The sequence below is a fragment of the Miscanthus floridulus genome, chromosome 2, assembly GCF_019320115.1.
Source record: "Miscanthus floridulus cultivar M001 chromosome 2, ASM1932011v1, whole genome shotgun sequence".
NCBI lineage: Eukaryota > Viridiplantae > Streptophyta > Magnoliopsida > Poales > Poaceae > Miscanthus > Miscanthus floridulus.
In genome coordinates, this window is record NC_089581.1 from 124670140 (window position 1) to 124693599 (window position 23460).

Here is a 23460-nt window from a genome sequence, read left to right on the forward strand (position 1 = left end):
AATGGGACTTGAAATCCAAACTAGCTTAAAGACTTAGAAAATTCTTGAGTTTAAAAATAGTTTGACACCACCAGGTTTGCAAATTTATTCCAAGAAATCTAGTTAAAGATTAGTACTATGTTTTAGTTCTTAGGGGTAGCCTAATATGCTCTCTTCAGCATGGTGAAGGTGGCTTGGTTCCAAGATCATTCGATTAGTTTTTACAGGTGCTTTAAAATTCATGCACGACACAACCTCTAGATGGTTGGTGCCGTGCGCAAGGTCACCACGCAGCCACCCCACACTGCGCATATGGCCACGTCCTGTGCGGTCACCCGGTGCCGCCACGCTGGGTCAGTCGAGCCCACCTGGGCATGGCCAAAGCTGGCCGCAGCGAGCTGCTTGCCCCGCACCCTGCTGCCTAGCCTCGTGCTGCCGCCATTGGTGCCACCACGACCGCGCTGCACTGCCATCGTCTCATCGTCGTATCCGTACCCCCCTATGGCTCTACAACGATGTCCGCCCTATCGGTGGCCTGCCGCTGCTGCGAGCGCGCTTGGCGTATCCGCGGCATCGGCACATGGCCGTACCTGTTGTCGCCTCACCCATAAAGGCGCGACAGTCGCTCGTGCCATGTTAGTCATGGATGCGCGCACGCCTTGTCCGTAGTGCCTGCACGTGTGCGTCCTGATCACGCCACTCACATCCCGCCAAGGCGAGGACAAGCTGAGCTCTGACCTACCCCTCCCCTCTCTCTTCGCTGCTGCCATGGTAGACTGAGCCGCATCATTAAAACAAGTAGGGAGAAGTCACCATCGCCCAATTTGTCGCATCACTAGCTCCGTCACCTAGCTGCCTAGCTACCTGCCCCCACCCCACCTTGAATGGTGCCCGGTCAAGCTTCAATTTTTGAGCTTTTCCTTGCCACTGTGCCGATAAGGCCGAGTCCACCCATCACTGAGGGCAGCTTCTATCTGACCACCTTGGCCAAATTGGTTGCACTGCTGGACTCATCTCGAACCCCTCCTCGCCATGCGTACCTGAGTTGTACCCCTACTGTTGTTCCAATGCTGCTGACGTGGTCGTGTCCACCATGGCTCGTCGCCGAGCTCGTCACGCGTATGCGGCCAGCCTTGCTCGGGGCATCTCCGGCTAAACCATTGCCTCACCCAGGTCCTTGGTGAGTCGTTGATGCTCACCCGCTACCTCTACTACTCCCTTAGCACCGTGGCTCACCGGAATGTTGTCATCGCCACTTCAGGTTGCCGCCGATGTGGAGAAGTCACCCTACTTCATCTTCGGTCTTTGAATCGCTGCCCATTGTTGCGCGTTGGCCTATAGGTGAGCATCGGTCCTCTAGATGGGTTGAGGGAGTCCCCAATTAGCTGGCATAGCGGCCCAGTGCCGGTCAATGCCGCGCCGACAAGCGCGGAGGCGTCGGGGACCTCCCCGATGCGAAGATGGGTTAATACGAGGGCCTTCTTGCATAAACGTTGTCTGTAGAAATAGTGCGCATAGTCGTTGTGTTAATAGAAGATAGCACGGGGGGTTTCTACGAAAGAGCCAGCGCGCGTGGGCTTCTCCACCGTGGGTTGGCCTCACGTGGGCCGTGCGTGTGGGCCGCGTGGGATATTGCTTTTTTATTTTTCTAGGAATATGTGAATGGTTTTCTAATTTAATTTATGAACTGATCTTTGGTAATTAATATAAAATCATGTATGTGTCTAAAAATTGTGAAACAAATTTTGTTAAGTTTCTAAAATTATGATCTATCTGTTAGTGTGTTTAGTTCATATATATACATGTTAATATCAGGAGCTATTAAATCATTTGAAAGTGCTTCATATTATTAAAATGAATCATTGTAGGAATTTTCATGGTAAATTGGTGATAGCTTTAATCCTGAAATTTTTATGGTAGCTTCATTGTATTATTATGTGCTCACTGTAATTTTTGTAGCTTTAGAGTAGACTAAGCATTAGGGTAGTTAAATGCTCTTTGTTTTAATATACATTAAATCATTAGTAGAAACAAAGATATATCCTTCATTTGTAAAGCTAGGTGCTTGTTAGTTGAACCCAACACTTTGCTTGGTAAAGATGATAGTTAGCTTAGTACCTTAGTCATTAGAGCTAGCTTAGTAGCTTAGTATGTGTATTCTTAGTTTAAGAGTTGATGTTGCCTAAATGCTAAGTGTTGTATGATCATCGCATGCATATAGAGAACAAGTTGGCAGAGATTGTGACCGCCGGCGATCACGAGTTCTAGGAGATCGTTGAGGAGTACGAGGAGGAGATTCTCGTGTAGGAGAAGGTCCCGTAGCCGCCACTGACTGACTCAACTGACATCGCGCCTGTCCAAGGCAAGCCCCGGTGTATAACCTCTATTTTATAATTCACCGTATGTATATGTGTTGCGCATTTATGTTACAAAAATTCTATAGAAACCACATCCATAGATACACCTATCCTAAGAATCTTACTAGTGCAGGTTCGAGTAGATGCTATGCTTAGGTCATCGGTAACATGAGTAACCTACCGTTGCTCACAATAGGGGATTATTATTACTCTCATAATAAAATGATGAAAGAAAAAATGGAGACATGGCAGGGATATGGTATGGGTATTGGTGGGTGTAATAGGTTGTGTCCCGTGGCCAATGGGGCTTAGCTTGGTTACACTGTTTTCCCTATTCATGTCGATTAAGGACCGTCCCTTGCTGTGGATGGTAGTCAGGTCACAGACTTATTATTCTAAGCCCATACTTGCTTATGGGAGCGGGAAGGCTCGTTACGCTCTTGTCGTGGGTTCTGCCTCTTTCTGGACCGACTGATTGGAGGCGGAGAAAGGTGGAGGTCTAAGCACCATATTGAGACCGGGTCTCAAGTGTGGGGGCTTGGAGTCCAAGTTTGGACGAGGACCTAGACCCCGTGACAGGGGGTTGGTCTTGTTTGTGCCTAGGGTACAAACCGGGCGTGTATTTCGGGGTACTCAGCTGTGATACATTGGTTCATGAATCGCCGTTTATGTGAGACGGTACGACTTGGCTATGGTTTAGCACCGTAGTAAGAACTGTAAGATAAAAGATGGTGAAATGGTTATGATTGCTTAACCCTTGCTTGAAAGTAGAACATCTGCTTACTTAGAATAGTTAGCTAATGGAGTAATCATAACTGCTAATTAAACTTGATCTTAAAGACGTACTTCTAGTAATGTTTTTCGCAAACAAAAAGAAAACAACAAACCCACAGTGCCTATCATATCCTTGAGAGTCAGGAAATTATTCCCACTAGTCGGGTAAGTCTTGCGAGTACATTGTGTACTCAGGGTTTATTTTACCCCTGTTGCAGGTGCAGCTTGAGGAGTAACTCTTGTGTGGAGGATTCTTCTGGTGAACACAAACGGATCCTTGTATCGTTTCCGCTAAATGTTTTCAATCTGATGTTTAATTATCGCACTCTGAATTCTAGTATTGTAATAAATAATTTTCAAGAACTCATGTTGTATGAAATGGACTAAGTATTGTATGCTCGTGCTCATTATTGGATTCTAGATGTAAAACGTGGATTGTTTTGAGTTCTCTCTTGGGGTGTGCTCGACGGAATTGTCCGATGTAGCTCACTTTCGAGGTGCTTAGTGTCTAGTGGAAGACGAGCGCCTCCGAAAACGTGTTATTTCGGACGGTTCTGCCACAGATGACAAAAGTTGCTAAGGCCACAGATGTTGCTGCTAAATTGTGAGGAGATTGTACCAAGGAAGACAAAGAGGGCCGTAGTGGATCTAGTCCTAGCAACACGAGGAAGAGGTTTGTCTTTACTCAAGACGCCATGTTGTCTTCACTAATGTGAGTATATATGACTAATAGTGTGAAAGATGTGGCATTTGCTATTCGTGAGACTAAGATGGAGATTATGCATCATGAATTCTATGATGTAGTGTCTGGTTTCCCTAAATAGGCTTTCATTGTGGCATACTCCCATCTGACCGATGCATTTGTGGAGATGAGTGACTCTCACTATGTCTTTTGGCTCAGGACTTGGCTTGGCAAGCACTATTACACGTAGCTGTGCCATCCTGACCTCTAACTGATCTTTCTTTTGTGGAGTCAAGCTACAACCCTGCTGCTTCTCATTCTTTTGTGCAACGACGGACTATTTTTGTGTAGTTTGTTGCAACCAATGAAGGATGGTAACACTAGGCTCCAACTAAAATTGTGACGGTGGTTTGGTATATGTGGCACATAGTGGTGGTTTTATTGATGCGCCCCCTGCTCTCTACAAGAGTTTGCGTGATACACCGCAGTACTCGTGGGTTATGCAAATGAAATTAGATCTGAATTATGAACAATTATATTGACCATCGCCTATGATGTGCAATGTTTCCATTTCCCCTCTCATGTGTGATTTGTGAATCCTTCCTATTTCTACGTTGCTTCTGTTTTGTCTGTGCTCATGGATTGAACTTAGGATGTGTTAGAGGTAATATATATCACCATCATATGCAAGTGGTAACTGACTTTTTTTTGTTGCAACTAACCAAACAAGTGAGCTTGTATCTGCGTTTTGTATCTTGCACGTGGCCCTAACAACCAAACAATTGCTCTCTTCATCGTGGCGCCACATATCAAGACAATGGCCTGGCAAGAGGTAGCCTAAGGCGACGTTCGCTGGTCTGAGAGTTTCAAACCAGCCGGCTGGAATCCCTCACAAAGCATTGTTCATCAACCAGCCGCTGCAGTGTTTCTCTCTCACAAAGTCAGCTAGTTTCAGCCAAGTTTCAGACCAGCGAACGGGGTGCAAATGTCTAGATGCGATACAGGCTATCAGAGATAGAAACCAAACACGCCCTCCTTGAATTTCAACTACTACGATATTATACATATGGGATCATATCTGGTGCTAAAGATCTTCTACCAGGACCGATGTGTCCCCATCTTGATTCTTGACGATCCCTCCATGTCCACTTTACCAAAGGGACAAGTTCCGTCTCAGCAAAATCTACCAAACCACGTCCACATATACAGAGTCTGCTCAGAAATTGTCTACGGAAAAGCCGTACCGCGTGACCGCCGTGCTGCGTAGAATAACCCCGGTGCGGCTGTGCCTCCAAGCTACCGCCAGTCCGCCACCGGCGCTCGCTCGTCTCATCGCTCCCGTCGCTTGTCTCCGTCCATGTACCGTGTGCATCGCCAACTCTCCCGCACATGCGGGATGATGCCGCCTCATCCTCTTCCTCTCTGCATGATCCATCCAGCCACATCACTGATCAGACCCGTGCCGTGCAGTTCCACTTCCACCGCACTTGGAGAGGCAGAGTCCCAAGCGCGCATCCAACCTCTCGACCTCAGGTTCTCTCGCGGGCCTAGCCGTGCTTCTTCCCCACCCGGAATCTGATGGGGTCGCTCACGAGGGCGGCGGAGGAGGACCCAGCGGCTGCGGAAGAGGAGTGGTCCGACGAGGCCGTCATCTACGTCAACGGCGTCCGTCGCGTGCTCCCCGACGGCCTCGCTCACCTCACCCTGCTGCAGTACCTTAGAGGTCGCTCTCTCTCTCTCTCTGTTTGTGCTATTTCTGTTGAAGCACGTTACGATTAGGAGATTCGCTTGATACTTCTGTTTTTCTTTTTTCTGTTTCTGTTGAAGCCAGCACGTTAAGATTAGGAGATTCGCTTGATACTGGAATTGTACGGTTGGTGGTTGGTCGGTACGAGTGTTTTTACCGCAACTGCTTCTACTTCGATGCGCTGCTCCCAGATTGGGATCCGGATCCACTGCAATCTGTCGCCTGCTTCTCTTTCTTCTTTTAGAACAGAAGAAATTACGTGCAACTTCTCAGTGAATGATTTAAATTGTTGGATTAGTGGAGGTGCCGAGGTGGAGCTTGTCAGGTTTTGCAAACGGAATCACTGTGACACCGACTTCAACTACTTTACTCTTACTGTGCGTTCATGTTTGTCGTTGGCCGTGGTGACATAAGGCAGATTCAACAAGGGAAGGAGAACATGAATCCTTTGTTTAGTTCATTTTGTTATTGCCTCAATGCATACTGAACTCGAAGCCTATAACCCAGTTCTCACACAACAACACTAGGGCCCCAGGGAACATACATAGCACAATTCCTACTCTCATGACCTCACTGGTCATTCTGAGCATAGGTTGATCAGCATCAAGAGTACACTCTTCCTGCTCTCTCCCAAGTTCCAACACATGTTGTTTATATGATCCACGGGAAGCGTGGGTACAGAGATCGCCATGCTGTGCCATATCGGATAGGGAATACTAGTTATACATGCGAACTTATAGTGGCAGGCTGATCCACATCCGATACGGCACAATATGGCAATCTTCTTTTAAGGTTGGATATTTCCATTCCCTTTAGGGAAGGTATTTAGTGGTTATAGAGGGTATCTGCTGACCGTGGATCAAATGTGAGGCATCTTTCCTTTTCTTTTCTTTGTGAAGCTCAAGAATAACGCATAAGAGCATGCATATCTTGTCGGGTTCGGATCTAACAGGGCACTCCTTAAAAGTTCTAAATTATTTCATAAAGCTTTAAAGTTTATTGTATTTAGGATACAACTGTCTTCCCTAGTGATCTGTATCTATGTTTTGTTAGTTTCAGCAGTGCTCTGAAATTGTGTGTTTCCAGTTTTCTCTCTGAAAAAAGACTTCCTTGTTTTTATCAGAGGTAGTTCATGTAAAAACTACAGAAAGTCGCAAAATTTGCCTTTTAAAACTCGAAAGTGGTTACATTCTTTTGATTAGTTTGACATGCTAAGTTGCTTACTGAAGACATGTAGACTCACAAATTCTCATTCTATCTCTTAATTATGTTGCTGTAAGTTCATTCATCTTACCTACATGATACTCAGTATAATGATATCATCTCATTAGACAATCAGTTTTGCAAGTATTCTCCTAACTGGAATTTTAGAAATGGGAATTGGAGCAACAAGCCATATTTTTGTTATGTACTTTATTCTTGTTGGTAACGGCAGTAAAGTCGTACCAGCTGATTAGTTGGAATCAAATTTAAGGGAAAAGATTAGATCAATTATTCATTGCACATGAATTTTATTGTCAACTCCAGAGAATTGAATATTAAGATTCAAAATTCTAAAATTTGTGTTGTTTGTGGCTTAGGATGGAATGTACATTTACAAAACCATTGAAACCCCACAACTGGAGGCCTAGCATCTCTATTGTCATGATCTTTGAATCTCTGGAATAATATAGTAGAAACATTATGCATTATCCTGAATATATTGCCATGCATTCATCATCAGAGGTTAACTGTAGCTGGGGAATCACAATTAAATGCTCCTCATACTGATAAACTTGAACCAAGAGAGGCTGGCAAAAAGCTCCAAAAAATCCACTGTTGTCACTATCTTTTGAACCAGGCTATCCCTCTCTCTAATGTTCCGCCTACAAATGATCTAAGGATCATTACATGTTAGTTAATTTTCAGATTGTCTATTCTGTTGCCTTTTTTTTTCAGTTTGCATCTATTTGTGCAATCTGGTTTGAAAAATAGTGCCGTAGCAACATTTCAGAAGGTTACACCTGCTTTAACTTAGACAATATCACACATAGACAAAGTATTTTAATTCATGTTGTGCAGTTCTTTTCTTAGTGTTTATTGAACTATGCATTGTAGATATTGGCCTTCGAGGAACAAAGCTTGGATGTGGTGAAGGTGGTTGTGGAGCCTGCACTGTCATGGTCTCTTGCTTTGACCGTATTACAAAGAAATCACTGTGAGAACTACATTCCTGTACGAATCATGTTCTGAATGCTATCTCCCTTTCTGCCTAAACCAACTTAAAGTGACAGGTGACAACAGAAATATATTTCAATATTTACCTTCTTTAGTTTTGTTTCTAAAAACTGGCTTTGCCTTGTTAGAGTTGCAATCACTCCCTTGCATGGGATGTAGAATCTATATACTTTTGTTGCTATGTGTGTTTTAATTTTGTATTTTATATGTATTATACTGGCTACAAAGCAGGCTTCGTGTAAAATAAAATTACCTTATTCATTCAGGCATTTTGCAATCAATGCATGTTTGGCTCCACTTTATTCTGTGGAAGGAATGCATGTAATCACAGTTGAGGGAATTGGAGATCGCCAGCGTGGTTTGCACCCAGTTCAGGTGATGCGCTGTTCTTTTATAACTTGCAGATATTCATGTGGCATCTGCTCTCATATGTCTATAATAAATGGCTGAGGTAGAAGACATCATTTAATTTTTGCCGTTTCCATGACGTATACAGAAGGTATCAAAGCATAATAGGAATACCAAATAGTGAGATAGGTCCAGTGATAACTTTTCCTATGCAGAAAGGAAAACATACCAGCATGGTGCTTCCCTATCTAAAGACAAACCCGGTTTTAAAAGAAGAAAAAAAACATATCTAAAGTATATACACGCTGAAAGAAAAACGTCTTAGGACGGGATTTGTCTTGTTTGTGGCTGCTCTTGTTGGGCTTCATCTCTAGCCTACCCCGACTTGTTCTCCTTTGGGGACTGCAATACAACTTGAGTTGCTATGTCCAACACAGTTCTCCTGTGTCTTAGAGGGAAAAAAAACTTGTAAAAGTTATCTTATCTATGTCATGTTTAATTTTGACAACTTTAAGGATAGATGAGATGGATCAATTCTGTCATTGTTTAATAAGTAATAAAGATTTCTTCCCTACCTGTGCACCTTCCTCTTCTATCATAATGCTCTGCTTCCCTTGCAGGAATGTTTAGCTAAGGCACATGGTTCACAATGTGGATTTTGCACCCCTGGTTTTGTGATGTCTATGTATGCTCTGCTGAGATCGAGCAAACAGCCTCCTACTGAAGACCAGATTGAAGACTGCCTTGCAGGAAATTTGTGTCGTTGTACTGGCTACCGACCAATTATAGATGCCTTCCGTGTGTTTGCCAAAACGGATAATTTGGCATACACCAATTCATCTTCAGAAAATGCAAATGACCAAGCTATCTGCCCTTCTACTGGGAAGCCATGTTCCTGCAGGAATGAGACAGATATCAATGTTAATGAGTCCTCATTATCGTCGTCTGTGGAAAGATATTCACCTTATTCATACAATGAAATTGATGGGAGTGCATACAACGAGAGGGAACTCATCTTCCCCCCAGAACTTCAGTTGAGAAAAGTTATGCCACTTAAATTAAATGGGTTCAATGAGATCAAATGGTATAGGCCTCTTAAACTAAAGCAATTATTACATTTGAAATCTTGCTACCTGGACGCAAAGCTTATCATTGGTAACTCAGAAGTGGGAGTTGAAACAAAGTTTAAGAATGCCCAATATAAGGTCATGATCTCAGTTACTCACATTCCAGAGCTTAATACCCTCAAAGTTAAAGAAGATGGCATACACATTGGTTCTGCTGTAAGACTTGCACAACTTCAAAATTTCCTTAAAAAGGTTATAGCAGAGTGTGATTTGCCTGAAACTTCGTCATGCCAGGCAATAGTACGTCAGTTAAAATGGTTTGCTGGTACACAAATCAGGAATGTTGCATCTGTTGGTGGTAACATTTGTACTGCTAGTCCAATATCAGACCTAAATCCACTTTGGATAGCTGTAGGTGCAAAATTCCAGATAATAGATGTGAACAGCAATGTCAGAACTACCCTTGCAAAGGATTTCTTTCTTGGTTACCGTAAAGTTGATATGAAACCTGAAGAAATATTGCTTTCTATTATACTACCATGGACAAGGCCTTTTGAATATGTCAAAGAATTTAAACAGGCACATAGAAGGGAGGATGATATTGCTTTGGTTAATGCTGGAATGCGTGTGTATTTACATGAAGCTGAAGGAAATTGGATAATATCTGATGTTTCAATTGTCTTTGGTGGGGTAGCAGCAGTTCCACTTAGTGCTTCAAGGACCGAAAACTTTCTTACTGGAAAGAAGTGGGACTCTGGGTTGCTGGATGATACTTTCAATTTGTTGAAAGAAGACATCTCTCTTTCAGAGAATGCACCTGGTGGAATGATTGAATTTCGCAGATCGCTTACTTTGAGTTTCTTTTTCAAATTTTTCCTTTCTGTTACTCATGAAATGAAAATAAAAGGGTTGTTAGAAGATGGATTGCATGCAGATCATCTGTCAGCTGTACAGCCTTACAGTAGGCCTGTTACTGTTGGAACTCAAAGTTATGAATTAGTAAGGCAAGGAACTTCTGTAGGTCAGCCAATGGTTCATATGTCAGCTATGCTTCAGGTACTATTAATCAACCAGCATTGCACACATTTTGATTTATGCCATTCTGTTTTGGTCACATTGACATTACAAACAACCATTTGCAGTGAACTCCTCCCCCAAGGATTACTCCTACTCTGCCAATCCTATAGCATCTAGGGACAGTGGCTCATTAGATCTGTCATGAAAGCTTGCCAACAGTTGAGTCAACAAGTTTTTTCTCGAACACGCAGGAGAGCTGCATATCTTTATATTAAGAAGAAAAGGAAAGGGGGTTGACCCTGTACAAAAACCACTCACTCATGGCTCACACCTTGCAAGCATTTTAAATACGCTCCTGTTTCTACAAAGACAACCTGACCAGATCCTAGAGCCTTCCAAGGCGCTAGCCTCCAACAGCCCTCAAACTGGTGCAACTGAGTCAGCAAGCTTACTTTGGATTATTGAGCCTTAACAATTGCTTGTCCGTGTTTTTTTGAATCTATTGAACCTTAATCAATTGTACATGAGAAATGTATGTATTCCAATTCATGCAATGAATGTGATGTACAGTCAGAACTTTAAGCCATGATAGACCTCACCTTACCTTTCTTCATTTTACTCATCTTGTGCTTCACTAAGACCAAGCTTGGTTTCCCTGTTCTGCCTTTTTCTTGCTTGCAAGGAAAATCCTAGCTTAGGAAGTTGAGGAGAAAGAACCTAAAACATTTTTGGCCCACAGCCCACTAACCTTGTCAGCCTGAAGACACTCTATTCCATCTGTTCTTCTAATACCCATTTGCTAGAGCTGGATGGGAACATGGGATTTTCTTGCCCCAACTGCTACCCTTATATTTGAGTTAATGATTCTTTAAAGATCTACGTGCTCAGTTGAATACTTGAATGTCCTGTGACCAACAAGAAGGGGAAAAGGAAAAAAATATTAAAAAAATAAAAGTTATTAGAGAGAACCAAACATGCCCTTATTTCATACATCCTTCATGCAACATTGATATTTCCTCTTTGAAAATGTTCAGCATGTCATGTGTGCATTTTCCTTTCATTTACTTCATATGCTATTTCTTTCATTTTGCTAGGTCACTGGTGAGGCTGAATACACTGATGACACACCGACACCTCCCAATACTTTGCATGCTGCTTTGGTGCTGAGTAAGAAGGCTCATGCTCGCATATTGTCTATTGATGATTCACTTGCCAAATCTTCCCCTGGCTTTACTGGGCTGTTCCTTTCAAAAGACATACCTGGTGTTAACCATACTGGACCAGCTATCCATGATGAGGAGTTTTTTGCATCCGACATTGTTACTTGTGTTGGTCAGGTATCTTCTTGTATTCTGTACATACTATCGCTGATTTCTATATTAGTTTATGTGAAATCTCACAACTAGGTTAATTCATCAGTTACGTCTCTTTCTTATTGGCAGATCATTGGAATTGTTGTTGCTGATACCCATGATAATGCAAAAACTGCTGCCAACAAAGTACATATCGAGTATTGTGAGCTCCCAGCGATTTTATCTATAGAGGAAGCTGTCAAGAATGGAAGCTTTCATCCAAATACCAAGAAATGCCTTGTAAAAGGCGATGTAGAACAATGTTTCCTGTCTGGTGCATGTGACAGAATTGTATCAGGACAAGTTCATGTTGGAGGTCAAGAGCATTTTTACATGGAACCTCAATGCACTCTTGTCTGGCCAGTGGATTCTGGAAATGAAATTCATATGGTCTCATCTACTCAAGTATGCTCTCTTTTTACAGCTTTAAATTCACAATGGAAGGCACAAGTCTCAGAGCGTGCTTGGTTGCTGGCCACCGCCAAACCTAAGGCTGCCACACCCCTTATTGCTGCTGTTTGGTTGATTCCAGAGCTTCGGCCGCCACAGCTTTTGCAGTAGAAATTTTCACCACAGGTGTGGCTCATTTCTATGCCACCAGTTTGGCACCACCACAGGTGCAGCCTGGTGGAATGTGGCTGAGAACCAAGCACGCCCTCAGTGTTGTTGCATGCTTGAATAGTGTTTTTTTAGCAAATAACTTAGGTAGAAGGGAACATTAAGATAAATCCCATACCTGGAGATCTGCAGAAGTAACTTTAACATAAACCCACTTAATTTGGTATTGCTTCAAATCTGCTAGTGTTACGTTCCTGACCAACTCGGCAAACTTTAGGACGGTACCTGGTTAACACTGATAGATGCTGGTCAGGAGGCCTTCTGATTTGGTTGTCTGATGACCGGCTCCTGCTGCTGTCTGTTTTCACTGTAGTATTCATTTCAGAGATATTTACGTTTGTACTGTCCCATAATGTCTACTCGGTCCCACTAATTGTTGTTTTTTATTTATAATAAAATGATCCATCATGTATCTTGCACCCATAAAGTCATCTTTGTAAGTTTCAGTACGTTCTTGCATCCATAGCTCCGATTGAACAGAAGTCATTCACATTGAGGGGGTAGATTTCCCTGTTTTTTGTTGAGGTTCCTTTTTGGTTTGCCCCTACTTTCTACCACAGTGCAACCCACCTGGCGCCTTTGGTTCTACTAGTGCCATGGTGTGCCTCAAAACTGCCACATGCCTTGTCCTAGAGTGCTCTAGTGACCATGTGGAAGCTGCCTTGCCTGTCATGATCCTGAGATTGTTAATTTTTCAAATTCTCTACTTACACAGTTGTTTTCATTAAATCTCCAGGAAGATATATATTTTTACAATGTCCCTTTTCCTTGGTCATCTGTTAAAATTTCAGGGTTAGTGAGTGCACGAGCACGACAGATTTACATGAAACAGTCCAAAACAACATATACCAAAGAAAAGCATCACATGAGTATGCTGGAGCCCCAGCAGAACCATTTCATACTTAATTCAAGATAAAATGCTGTAAAATTTAGATTTCATTTTATTCTTTGGGTTGCACTATACTTGCCAACCTTATATTTGTGGGGCTACTTGTTTAAGGAATGAATAGCTGCTAGGAATGCAGTTCTTTTTTATGTTGCTCTTGGTCTCTGTTCCCATATTATTAGTGAGTGCAATAAAAAGAGATTTGAAAGCTTGGGATATACCTAGAGATCTATGTTTGAATAGGAGTGCTTGGAAAGCAGCTATTGATGTGCCTGAACCGTGACTAGGGGCTCTTGGTGGGTTTCAACTCTAGCCTACCCCAACTTGCTTGGGACTGACAGGCTTTGTTGTTGTTGTTGTTGTTGTTGTATACTAGCTGTTCAGTCTCTGTCATTAACATATTGTTGTTTATTTATAGGATCCGCAGAAGCATCAGAAATATGTTGCTAGCGTTCTTGGTCTTCCACAATCAAAAGTTGTTTGCAAGACTAAGCGTATTGGTGGCGGATTTGGTGGAAAAGAAACCAGATCAGCAATATTTGCTGCAGCAGCATCTGTACCCTCTTTCTGTCTGAGAAGGCCAGTAAAGCTTGTTTTGGACAGAGACGTTGACATGATATCAACTGGACAGAGGCACAGTTTCCTTGGGAAATATAAGGTATTAAGACTTTAACAGTATGTCTTTCAGTTTTTATCCAAAAAAATCAAGAGGCCATGTGTTTTTTTTTTTCTTTTTTTTTTAAAAAAAGGGTTACCCTGCTTTTATAGAAAGCGTTGCAGTTAATTGGGAATGCTAATTGCTGTATATTGAATACTTTCCACAACTGTCATGTAATAACCAGTGAACGCTCATATACCAAACTTTTTTCTTCTCTTTTGTAGTATTTAGGATTAACTAACTTCCCCATTGATCTTTTAGGTGGGATTTACCAATGAAGGGAAGATACTGGCCCTAGACCTGGAAATTTATAACAACGGTGGTCATTCACTTGATCTGTCCCTAGCAGTACTGGAGCGTGCTATGTTTCATTCAGAAAATGTCTATGACATAGCAAACATCAGAATCAATGGGCAAGTATGCTTTACAAACTTCCCAAGTAACACTGCTTTCCGAGGTTTTGGTGGTCCACAAGGCTTGTTGATTGCAGAGAATTGGATTCACCATATAGCTACAGAACTCCAACGAAGTCCTGAGGAGATAAAAGTAAGCATACACATGTGTTGTGAATGGTACTGGCCTTGTCACACTATTGTGGGATTAACCTATTTGAGTATTGACAGGAACTTAATTTTCACAATGATGGAGTTGTGCTGCATTATGGCCAGTTGCTCCAGAATTGTACAATAGGTTCAGTTTGGGATCAACTAAAAGCATCTTGTAATTTTGTGGAAGCTCGCAAAGCTGTGAATAGTTTTAACAGTAATAACCGCTGGAGGAAGCGAGGAATTGCCATGATTCCCACAAAATTTGGCATATCCTTCACTGCAAAATTCATGAATCAGGTGATCCACCATGAAAGTTCTGTCAATCTATCATTACGAATTGGAGTTTGTGGGTGATAGGATTATGGATCCTACCGCGTAGATCACGGAGTCTGTAGGGATGAGAGGGAGGTGGAGCAGGCTGGGAACCTCGCTGCCGGCGGCTGGACGCCGTGGTGGAGGATGGGCGGCTGCGGCTGTAGCCCTAACCCTCGCGTAGCTACAGTAACAGCAGCAATGTTCACGCGTGAACAGTAGAGGCGGCTAGGGTTCCTCCCGGCTCCCTGAGGAAGCCGGAAACAATAATATGTTTCTGCTTAATTTCCCAAATAGAGTCTTACAAATATTTATATGTCTCTCTAATAGCGATAATTATAAAATAACCCTCTAGAAATACTATAATTGCGACAATTATATGGGCCATAGCCCTTTGATGGCCGGCTCCCCTCCTAGCCCCTAGCTGGGCTGCGACGGCTGTAGGGGATGCCGGTCATAACAGTGGGATTACTGATTTAGTTTTGATATTTGATGCATGAAAATGAAGGGCAGGCCTGGTGCAGTGGTGAGAGCTGTCTCACTGAGTCACCAGGTCGCGGGTTCGAAACAGCCTCTCCGCAGATTTTGCAGGGAGAAGGCTTGCCTCGGTTTTTCCCTTCCCCAGACCCCACTCATGTGGGAGGCTCCGGCACTGGGTCTGCCCTTTTTTTTTATGCATGAAAATTCTTTAAAGGTGTGATTTAGTTGAGACCACAGACCCACACAGTTGTTTAACTTATGGCAAATTATACACTCACATAGTTAAGTTGCAATTGCCATAAAATTTGGTTGCTTTTCTTCTGTTGTTTTCATTGTTGCACGTTTCTTATTTGAATTTAGTTTCTGATTGATCACATCATTTTTTGGTGAATGTACTGCCAGAACACATAGCATGCTATTTGATGGTTATACTATCTTGTCAGCAGTATCAGTGTATCCTCTCACTGGTCCTGTGACCCATCACGATTGCAGTAGAAAAGGTTTTACTTTCTGTTGTACCTTTGTTAGTGTCCCACTCGGCAGTTTTTTTTTTTTTTGACTAACAGAATTTCACTTCAAATCTGACTCAGGTGTCTGACTGAAATATCTTTTTGGACTCTATTGGTGCAGTGACACTGACCTTGGTTTGTGTGGATTTTGAACCATGATTGTGCTTTTTATTTATTGCCATATTTATACTCCAGTACCATCCCCAATTTTATGGAACCCATGCTTGAATCATAGAGGTTCCATCTAAAATTATCAAAGCAGCAGTAAACTTAGACATGGCATTGACTTAAGTTCTTTAGTTTCATCATCCTTATTCAATCTAAGATAAGTTTCGATGGATGAACAATGTAGGCTGGCGCTCTTGTGCAAGTTTACACTGATGGCACTGTCTTGGTAACACATGGTGGGGTTGAGATGGGACAGGGTTTGCACACAAAGGTAGCCCAAGTTGCTGCTTCATCATTCAATATCCCTCTTAGCTCTGTATTTATATCAGAGACAAGTACTGATAAGGTGAGGTTCGACACATGGATGTACCCCTTTGCTCTGCATGATCTTACACTAGATGTACTTGCTTTTATTACTTCTATTTATAAGCTGTGCCACTACAATAAGGTGATGTGGTCACACATGATCATTCCATCTGTTAGGTCCCAAATGCATCACCAACAGCAGCCTCTGCTAGTTCAGATCTGTATGGAGCTGCAGTTTTGGATGCTTGTCAGCAAATCAAGGTTCGAATGGAACCCATTGCTAGCAAAGGAACCCACAACTCGTTTGCAGAGGTAATGTCAATGTCTTATCCTCTTTCTTTAGTGGTTGGACCACATTATTGACTCTGGTGTGAACACGAACCTTCAATGAACTGTGAAAATCATAAGTTTGTTTGCACGTTTGATAATTTGTAGTTATGTGTTAGCTTTATTTCAAGTAACCATCATTTGTTTAGATGCTCCCAACTTAGTGTTTTGACTGTTGGGACTAACAAATTGACTATTTCAAGTTTTAAATAATTTTCTTGTCACTGCTAAATACCTGCAACTGTAGTAATTATTGAATTAAAATTATCTTTTTGAAAATTTTGACTACATAAATTTATGGTTTAACTAATTATAATGTGTATATTATACATTTTTGCCAGTTGGCTCAAGCATGCTACATGGAACGTGTGGATCTGTCTGCTCATGGGTTTTATTCTACACCTAATATTGGTTTTGACTGGACGATTGGCAAGGGAACTCCATTCAATTATTTCACATATGGAGCTGCATTTGCAGAAGTTGAGATCGACACCCTAACTGGGGATTTTTACACAAGGACAGCTGATATTGTTATGGATCTCGGCTTTTCAATTAATCCAGCAATTGACATTGGCCAGGTATGTCCTCTGCAGAGGAAATGTTTTGCTGCAACATGAAAGAGAGGTTCCTTCTACATATTTCTCATTTCATTGCCTTCTGTAGTTTAACATACTGTATTTCAGATTGAAGGAGCTTTTATCCAAGGATTGGGCTGGGCAGCCATGGAAGAGCTAAAACGGGGGGATGATAACCATAAGTGGATTCGACCTGGACACCTCTTCACCTGTGGTCCTGGTTCTTACAAAATACCCTCTGTAAATGATATACCTCTAAATTTCAAGGTTTCTCTATTAAAGGTAAATATATTAAGTTCATATTCACATTTTTTTGCAGTGGTTGTTTTCCTTTTGCGGAGAAGAATCAGACTGATGAAGTTTTTTATTTTAGCTGTTACTGTTGGTGTGGGTGTGGGTGTGTGGGTGGGGGTGGGGGGGGGGGGGGGGGGGGGGGGTTGCTGTACTGTGACAAATTTACATAGCCAGTGGGACAATATCAATTAGTTAGTAGCTACTATAACATCAGAAGGTTATTTTAGCGAGGTTCTACCACTTAATTTAAGGATTGTGTTTATGTGCAAAAAGGAGAGCCTAAATGTCATGGACGTGAACATATTTGTTCTTATTAAGTCTGAGCAGAAATAGATGACATGAAATCTCCATAATGGCATAAATACAAAGAGAACCATCTAAAGATTGACCTGGTCGTATTTTTACTGTGCTTGAATTATACTAAAGTTTTTTGTCTTGGTGAACAAAATTATTTTCTCTCATGTGTTCAGTTATTCCAAAATGACTCATCTTCACTTCTTTCGTTGCAGGGGGTTCCAAATCCGAAGGCTATTCATTCTTCCAAAGCCGTGGGAGAGCCACCATTTTTCCTAGGCTCCACTGTCTTATTTGCGATAAAGGACGCGATCTTTGCGGCAAGGGCTGAGGAGGGGCACTTGGGCTGGTTCCCACTCGACAACCCGGCGACACCAGAAAGAATAAGAATGGCGTGTGTGGATTCCATTACAAAGAAATTTGCCGGCATAGATTACCGGCCCAAGCTTAGTGTATAGCGGCTGCTGGGCTGATTATGGGAGAATAGATTGTGAATAGATAAAGCCCGCGCTTCTAAAGTTTCATGCCCTTGTGCTAGAAAGATGGGATTACTGAACATCGTTCAGTGCCTGAAAATATAGGTGGAAAAACAATATACTCTCCTGTATATTGTAACTTTTTGGATTTCCCTCAGATTTATAGGGCACACAGCAGTACAGCAAAATGCTTACCTTCAGTATAAAATGGTGGTGCGTTTTATTATCTTCGCCACTCCCACATGGTAGTGACCGTAATTTTAGTTTCAGTTAGCATGTGTACAATGGGAGGCATATAGGGCTTGTTTGGTTCGTGATCTAGAGGATGATAGAGCAAGTCGTTGATCAGACCTTCAAATTGACTACTGCAAATATGGGCGGATCCAATATAGATGCCCGAGTATTCCTTGAATACCCAACAAATTTACCAAACCATTATGTATATATCAAGTATACAAATAATATGTTAGTTGCATTTCATTTTTCATCATTTTCTTGTATTCACATATAAAAAGTGTAGCTTATTGGCCTAATCTTAGCATACTACACCAACACTCGAGCTCATATAAATTGTCATTCGCCAATCTATCAACTAGGATCTTTCTCCATCTCTCAACCACACATGGGTGCATGCATGGGCATCGTGTGTATCTACCGCCCCTTACCTACACCTAATCATCAAGTGTCATCCAAATCTTAATTCCCACTTGAACATAAGGCTAACAACCATAATGACATGACATGTGTACGAACACAAACGCGATGGCGTGGTGTGACATGCAGCCGGTGATATTCAGTTATAGTTGGGAATACCCAACTTTAAAATCCTAGATCTGCCACTGGCTGCAGATGGTTCGAACCGAAGAGAATAAGTAGAAGCTAGTATGCATGTAAGCTCCTGACACGTGCTAGAGGAGAGAAAAGAGCTGTTTTTAGCTTATCTATTGTGATGTAGGTCCCACTCATCGATTTAGCATAAAATGGTCAAACCTCTAGCCATGGTATCCAATTGTATTAGTTCAGTTCGATCCTCACACTAGGGTTGTCCTTAGGGTATCAAGGATTTTTTTTTTTTGCGAGGAGGGTATCGAGGATTTGAGGTAATTGTAATCTAGTATTAACCTCTGCATACTATTCCTACTAGACTGGTTAGGGATCGCTAGTGCTTTCATCCTCAGTTTGCCCAAAGTGGTTAACCTATGGTGTTTTGGCCAACAAAACATATGCATAATAATAGACTAAGACACAAAAAGTTGATATCCATAGCGTCCATGGTTGAAACTGGATAAGCACATATATAAAACCTTTTTTTCATTGGCAGGTATGCTAAGAATAGGATAAATGGTCGGGAAAATGTGATTCATCTATGATTTTGCAACCAAAATAAGCTAAGTTTTGGAAACTGCCGCGCACCGAAGTTGACACTCACCTGCAAAAGTAAGATTTGAATCTCTTTTCTAAATTCTGTTGTGGCTATCCAATGAATACGACTAGTTGGTTGCTCAAGCATGTAGGGTCTGTTTGGATCTACCGCTAGGCAAGGTTGTCTGCCGGGCAGCGAATCTAGGCTATCAATTTCGGTTGCCTAGCGTCCAGGATTGATGCCTGGAAAGGAACCTGCTTACCAGGCTACCAACTAAACACGCCCGTAATGCCATGAGGCGCTTAGAGGCAATTTCATTATTTCTCTTGCCACCATGGGTCTAAGCACAGGCTCGTAGCACTGCTCGATGAGGCGTTGGACGCTTGGTTTGAATCTGTTTGTTACAGAGCAGCTTTAGGATTTGTTTGAAACTGTTTTTTTTTTTACCAAATGGGTTGAAATAAAATAGCTCCTCAAGTAAAGCCGCTTAAAACCCATTCTCACATGGGTGGGTGTTGGTTGATGAAGCCGAAAATATTAGCTTCTCCTAGCTCCCACTGCTATTAACCATGAGAAGTTGTTTTATCAATTTTTTTTTTTCAAAACAACTTCACCACTACAAATGAAGTTGTTCGTGGAGCTGAAAAAAATACTCCACAATGGCAGAGCTATACCAAACGGGACTTAAATATGCAAGCTTCCGAGAACAGTGATTAGTTTAATTGATTATATTTAATTGGCAAAGTAAATTTGTTTAGTTTACGTCGGAGGTATTTGGATGTTTCATGATTCTCCATGCGTATAATAAGCACCCTAACATGACACGCTGAAACTGGCTCCGTGTCTGTGTGTTCATTTGGCTGACACTTGGTCGTCGTAGGCCAAACGGCTACATCGCAGCAGCAGGGCCGGGGCCCATGGCGGACCCAAGGCCATGCAAGCCAAGCCCACGCGGTTGCGACGCGCTCCAGGTCCTACCGGCACCGGCTAGCTGCTGCAGGTAGCGCCTGGCTCCAACTGCCCGCTCCCAGCTTTGGCGTGCACCCTCCCCCCTCTTGCCAAATAAATATCTCCCCTCAGCTCCGCCCGCCTGTCTAGACCCCTGTCTGTCTATATAACTTACCGCCGCGCCGCGCCCGCCCACCGTCCCCGTCCCCGTCTAAGCACCCGGATCCTCTGCCGCCGCCGCGATGAGCTACTACGGCCAGCAGCAGCCGCCCGTGGGCGTGCCGCCGCCGCAAGGCACGTCTGTTCAGTTCTCGTGCACCCTCCCTGTTTCCGCGATCGATGGCGCCTCGTCCCTCTGACGTGGATCCGTCGTGCCCACTGCAGGTTATCCCGGGAAGGACGCGTACCCGCCGCCGGGCTACCCGCCCGCGGGATACCCTCCGCCGGCGCAGGGCTACCCACCGCAGGGGTACCCTCCGCAGCAGGGCTACCCGCAGCAGGGCTACCCGCCGCCGTACGCGCAGCCGCCGCCCCGCCCGCAGCAGAGCAGCGGGCCCTCCTTCATGGAGGGATGGTACGTACTCTCCTCGCCCCGCCCCCTCTCACCCCCGATTCCAGATCTTGGAGTCGCCGATTCGTTTTCATTTTGGCTCGCCGGAGACCTGTGCGGGGGTGCTAGTGGCCTAGTGGGTGTGGCGCAGACGTGGGCGCGGTTGGCCTGCTGCTGCCAGCGCCAATTGGCGAGCGGTTGGGTGGGTCGCGGACTCGCTGTCGCGGCGGGTCCAGTCCGGCCGTGTATGCTCCGCCCTAAGCGTGGTCCCCACCACGCCCACGACGTTTGTATTTGATCAGCCGTCTCCCGTCTGAGCATCCAGAGTGCTCCCAACGTCTCGTCTCGTTGGATGAAGTTGACATTGCATCTCGTCTGACGCATCTTGTCACCAGTATACTCGTACAGTAGTAGGACTCCCACCGTCCGCAAAAAATGCAATTACAGGATCCGTGCGTCATATTAATCAGGATTCGAACATGCGCCGGATAATTTTTAGTTTTTTAAAAAAAAAATACTTCTGTCGTTCCAAATTATAAGACGTTTTTGTTTTTTAAATCATAGCTTTTGCTATGCATTTAGATATACATTATGTCTAGAGGCATAGTAAAACAATATATCTATAAAAATCAAAATATTTTATAATTTTGAATGGAGAGATTAGGTCATTACTCCTATGGTCTTACTTGATAGGTAGCAGTATTGATTACGTGCAAAAGGGCCGTATAAGTTTGACGAATCTATTTTTTATTTACAGCTGCAATTTCAAAACATTTGCTGCAATTTTTTTTATTCTGGGAAAGCTACCGGCACATTGCTGTTTAGTTACTGATGGTGATTGCGTCCAGGCTTGTGTTCCGTGTTGTCTATTGCTTTCGTGCCTTGCCTTTGTCGCTCGAGGCTAACGGCTCTCGGAAAAGCCAATGGAATCAAGGGATTATGCTTCCCTGTTCGCTGATGCTAAAATTTGGCTTATGCTGATGCTTATGCGGAAATGTTGTGAGAGGAAAACACCGTTTCATAGTTGAAAAGTAGTTCTGAATAAGCTCAAAGCGAACAGGACCTCACTGTCTTCGATTTCTTTTTCTTTTCTGACCTGTTCTGCCAACCGAGACATCTTTGGGTGATACAACGTGGGAGGACTCATGATCAGTGCTGCGCTGTTACTACTCCACTTGCCAACGCCGCTGGATTATGCTAATGAATACTGATCGGCTCTATTCTAGATTTCTTTTTTTTTTGTAACAGCAAAATAAAATAATTACTGTTTTTTTAATGTGCATGAATACCATTTCCTGACGGAATTCTTTCTCTCTGTTTGCACAGCTTAGCCGCCCTTTGCTGTTGCTGCCTATTGGAAGCCTGCTTCTGAGATCGAAGCTGCGCACAACTTGTTCTGAAAACCGCTTGGCACACTTGATATAACTGGGATTGGCTTGTTAGTGAAGAACCGAAGATACAATGAGTTCTCATGCAAATCACATCTATCCCATCTCCTATCGTTCTGTTTGTCCGTTGAGATGTTTGGTGTACCTAGCAGCATCTTATAGTTTATGTTTCCAATGGAATTCATGGAATCCTTGGTCTAGCTAACACTGTGAGATGTCAATTCTCTTGTTCTATGTAGTCATTGCATGTTGCTCCTTGGCGTTGTCTTATGTGTGGGATGTGTCTATAGTCTTTTGAGGCCTATATAAGCTTGTTTGGTTGATGCCTTAGCTCTTCATTAGTGATTCAAAATTGAAATGCCAGCCTATTGTTCTCTTCATGTCTCTTTCCTCCAAAATAACATGGCGCTCATCTCTAGGGCTATGTCCTAACCTTCCCCATCGGCCATCCAGTACCAACCTGACCAGCAAGGCACTTGCCACCCTGCCCACCAACTGCCTCTGTTGCTAGGTGAACCTTCTCTGCCAGCTCTTCCTTTACAGGGCTAAACCCCAACATTGACCCTCATGAAATTCCTGAATACTAAACCTAGTCTTGTCAGAGAAGCCTAATCTCGCCAGAGTTGGAGAGGCAGGGTGAAGATTAAGTGTAAGTGAAATTCGAGTGTAGGGACTAGGGAGGAAATAAACATTCAAGCATTCATATAGTAGTTCCACTTTATTTTTTACCAACGCAACCTAAAATAAAAACAATTACCACATGTCCATGTGCATCTAGGTGAAATTCATGGGAAATAGGGAATGACACTTGCTGATAGTTGTTTAAATCTCGATTCGTTGTGATATGATTTATTGATTTTACAACTTTACGATCAGAATTAAATAACTTGATTATGGGATTCTAGTCAATAAAACCTATATTTCTACGATTTTATATTTAAGATCATGTGACTGCGATCATATGTGAAGACCTCCAATCTAGAATATGCGGTCTTGAGTCTTGACAACCTTGCGCTTGCTTCTATTGGTGGTTTGAAGGAGCCTGTAATCCACGACCCAACCGAGCCTCAACGTTCCGATCCAAACATGAACTGAAATGTTTCATGTGAATGAAGTTGCCACAGAATTTCGCTGAAATTTCAGTATTCCCTGGAGACCTCTCTACAGATCCAAGTTCTCCAGCGTCCTGATTTCTGCACAAACTAATGCAGTGGACCCTG

The 23460-nt window shown here is 43.0% G+C and overlaps 2 protein-coding genes across 6 annotated transcripts; both read left to right on the forward strand.

The window, feature by feature from the left end:
• Positions 1–4993: 4993 nt before the first annotated feature.
• On the forward strand, positions 4994–18481 carry LOC136529117 (xanthine dehydrogenase-like). 5 transcript variants are annotated; one of them, XM_066522189.1, is made up of 15 exons: positions 4994–5151; positions 5263–5515; positions 7637–7736; positions 8023–8131; positions 8725–10227; positions 11283–11525; positions 11631–11945; positions 13463–13702; positions 13964–14248; positions 14326–14547; positions 15904–16065; positions 16203–16337; positions 16694–16930; positions 17036–17209; positions 17731–18481. In XM_066522189.1, the coding sequence occupies exons 2-15, from the start codon at positions 5371–5373 to the stop codon at positions 17971–17973; spliced, it is 4113 nt and encodes a 1370-aa protein (XP_066378286.1). In that variant the 5' UTR covers positions 4994–5151; positions 5263–5370; the 3' UTR covers positions 17974–18481. The 5 variants fall into 5 exon arrangements, with proteins under 5 accessions (XP_066378286.1, XP_066378291.1, XP_066378294.1 ...); XM_066522194.1 differs by lacking the exon at positions 16203–16337 and having other exon boundaries at positions 5005–5515; XM_066522197.1 differs by lacking the exons at positions 4994–5151; positions 5263–5515 and having other exon boundaries at positions 7735–7753.
• Positions 18482–20403: 1922 nt separating this feature from the next.
• On the forward strand, positions 20404–22576 carry LOC136539569 (cysteine-rich and transmembrane domain-containing protein WIH2-like). Its single transcript, XM_066531536.1, has 3 exons — positions 20404–20596; positions 20687–20876; positions 22179–22576. The coding sequence occupies exons 1-3, from the start codon at positions 20545–20547 to the stop codon at positions 22222–22224; spliced, it is 288 nt and encodes a 95-aa protein (XP_066387633.1). The 5' UTR covers positions 20404–20544; the 3' UTR covers positions 22225–22576.
• Positions 22577–23460: the final 884 nt, after the last annotated feature.

Bases quoted from the DNA above. Each gene is read 5' to 3' on its own strand.
- LOC136529117 (XM_066522189.1), top strand. From the start codon at position 5,371: ATGGGGTCGCTCACGAGGGCGGCGGAGGAGGACCCAGCGGCTGCGGAA. The intron at 11,526-11,630 runs GTATCTTCTTGT...TCTTATTGGCAG, and splicing joins TTGTTACTTGTGTTGGTCAG to ATCATTGGAATTGTTGTTGC. The intron at 16,338-16,693 runs GTAATGTCAATG...CATTTTTGCCAG, and splicing joins CCCACAACTCGTTTGCAGAG to TTGGCTCAAGCATGCTACAT.
- LOC136539569 (XM_066531536.1), top strand. From the start codon at position 20,545: ATGAGCTACTACGGCCAGCAGCAGCCGCCCGTGGGCGTGCCGCCGCCG. The intron at 20,597-20,686 runs GCACGTCTGTTC...TGCCCACTGCAG, and splicing joins GGGCGTGCCGCCGCCGCAAG to GTTATCCCGGGAAGGACGCG. The intron at 20,877-22,178 runs GTACGTACTCTC...CTGTTTGCACAG, and splicing joins CCCTCCTTCATGGAGGGATG to CTTAGCCGCCCTTTGCTGTT.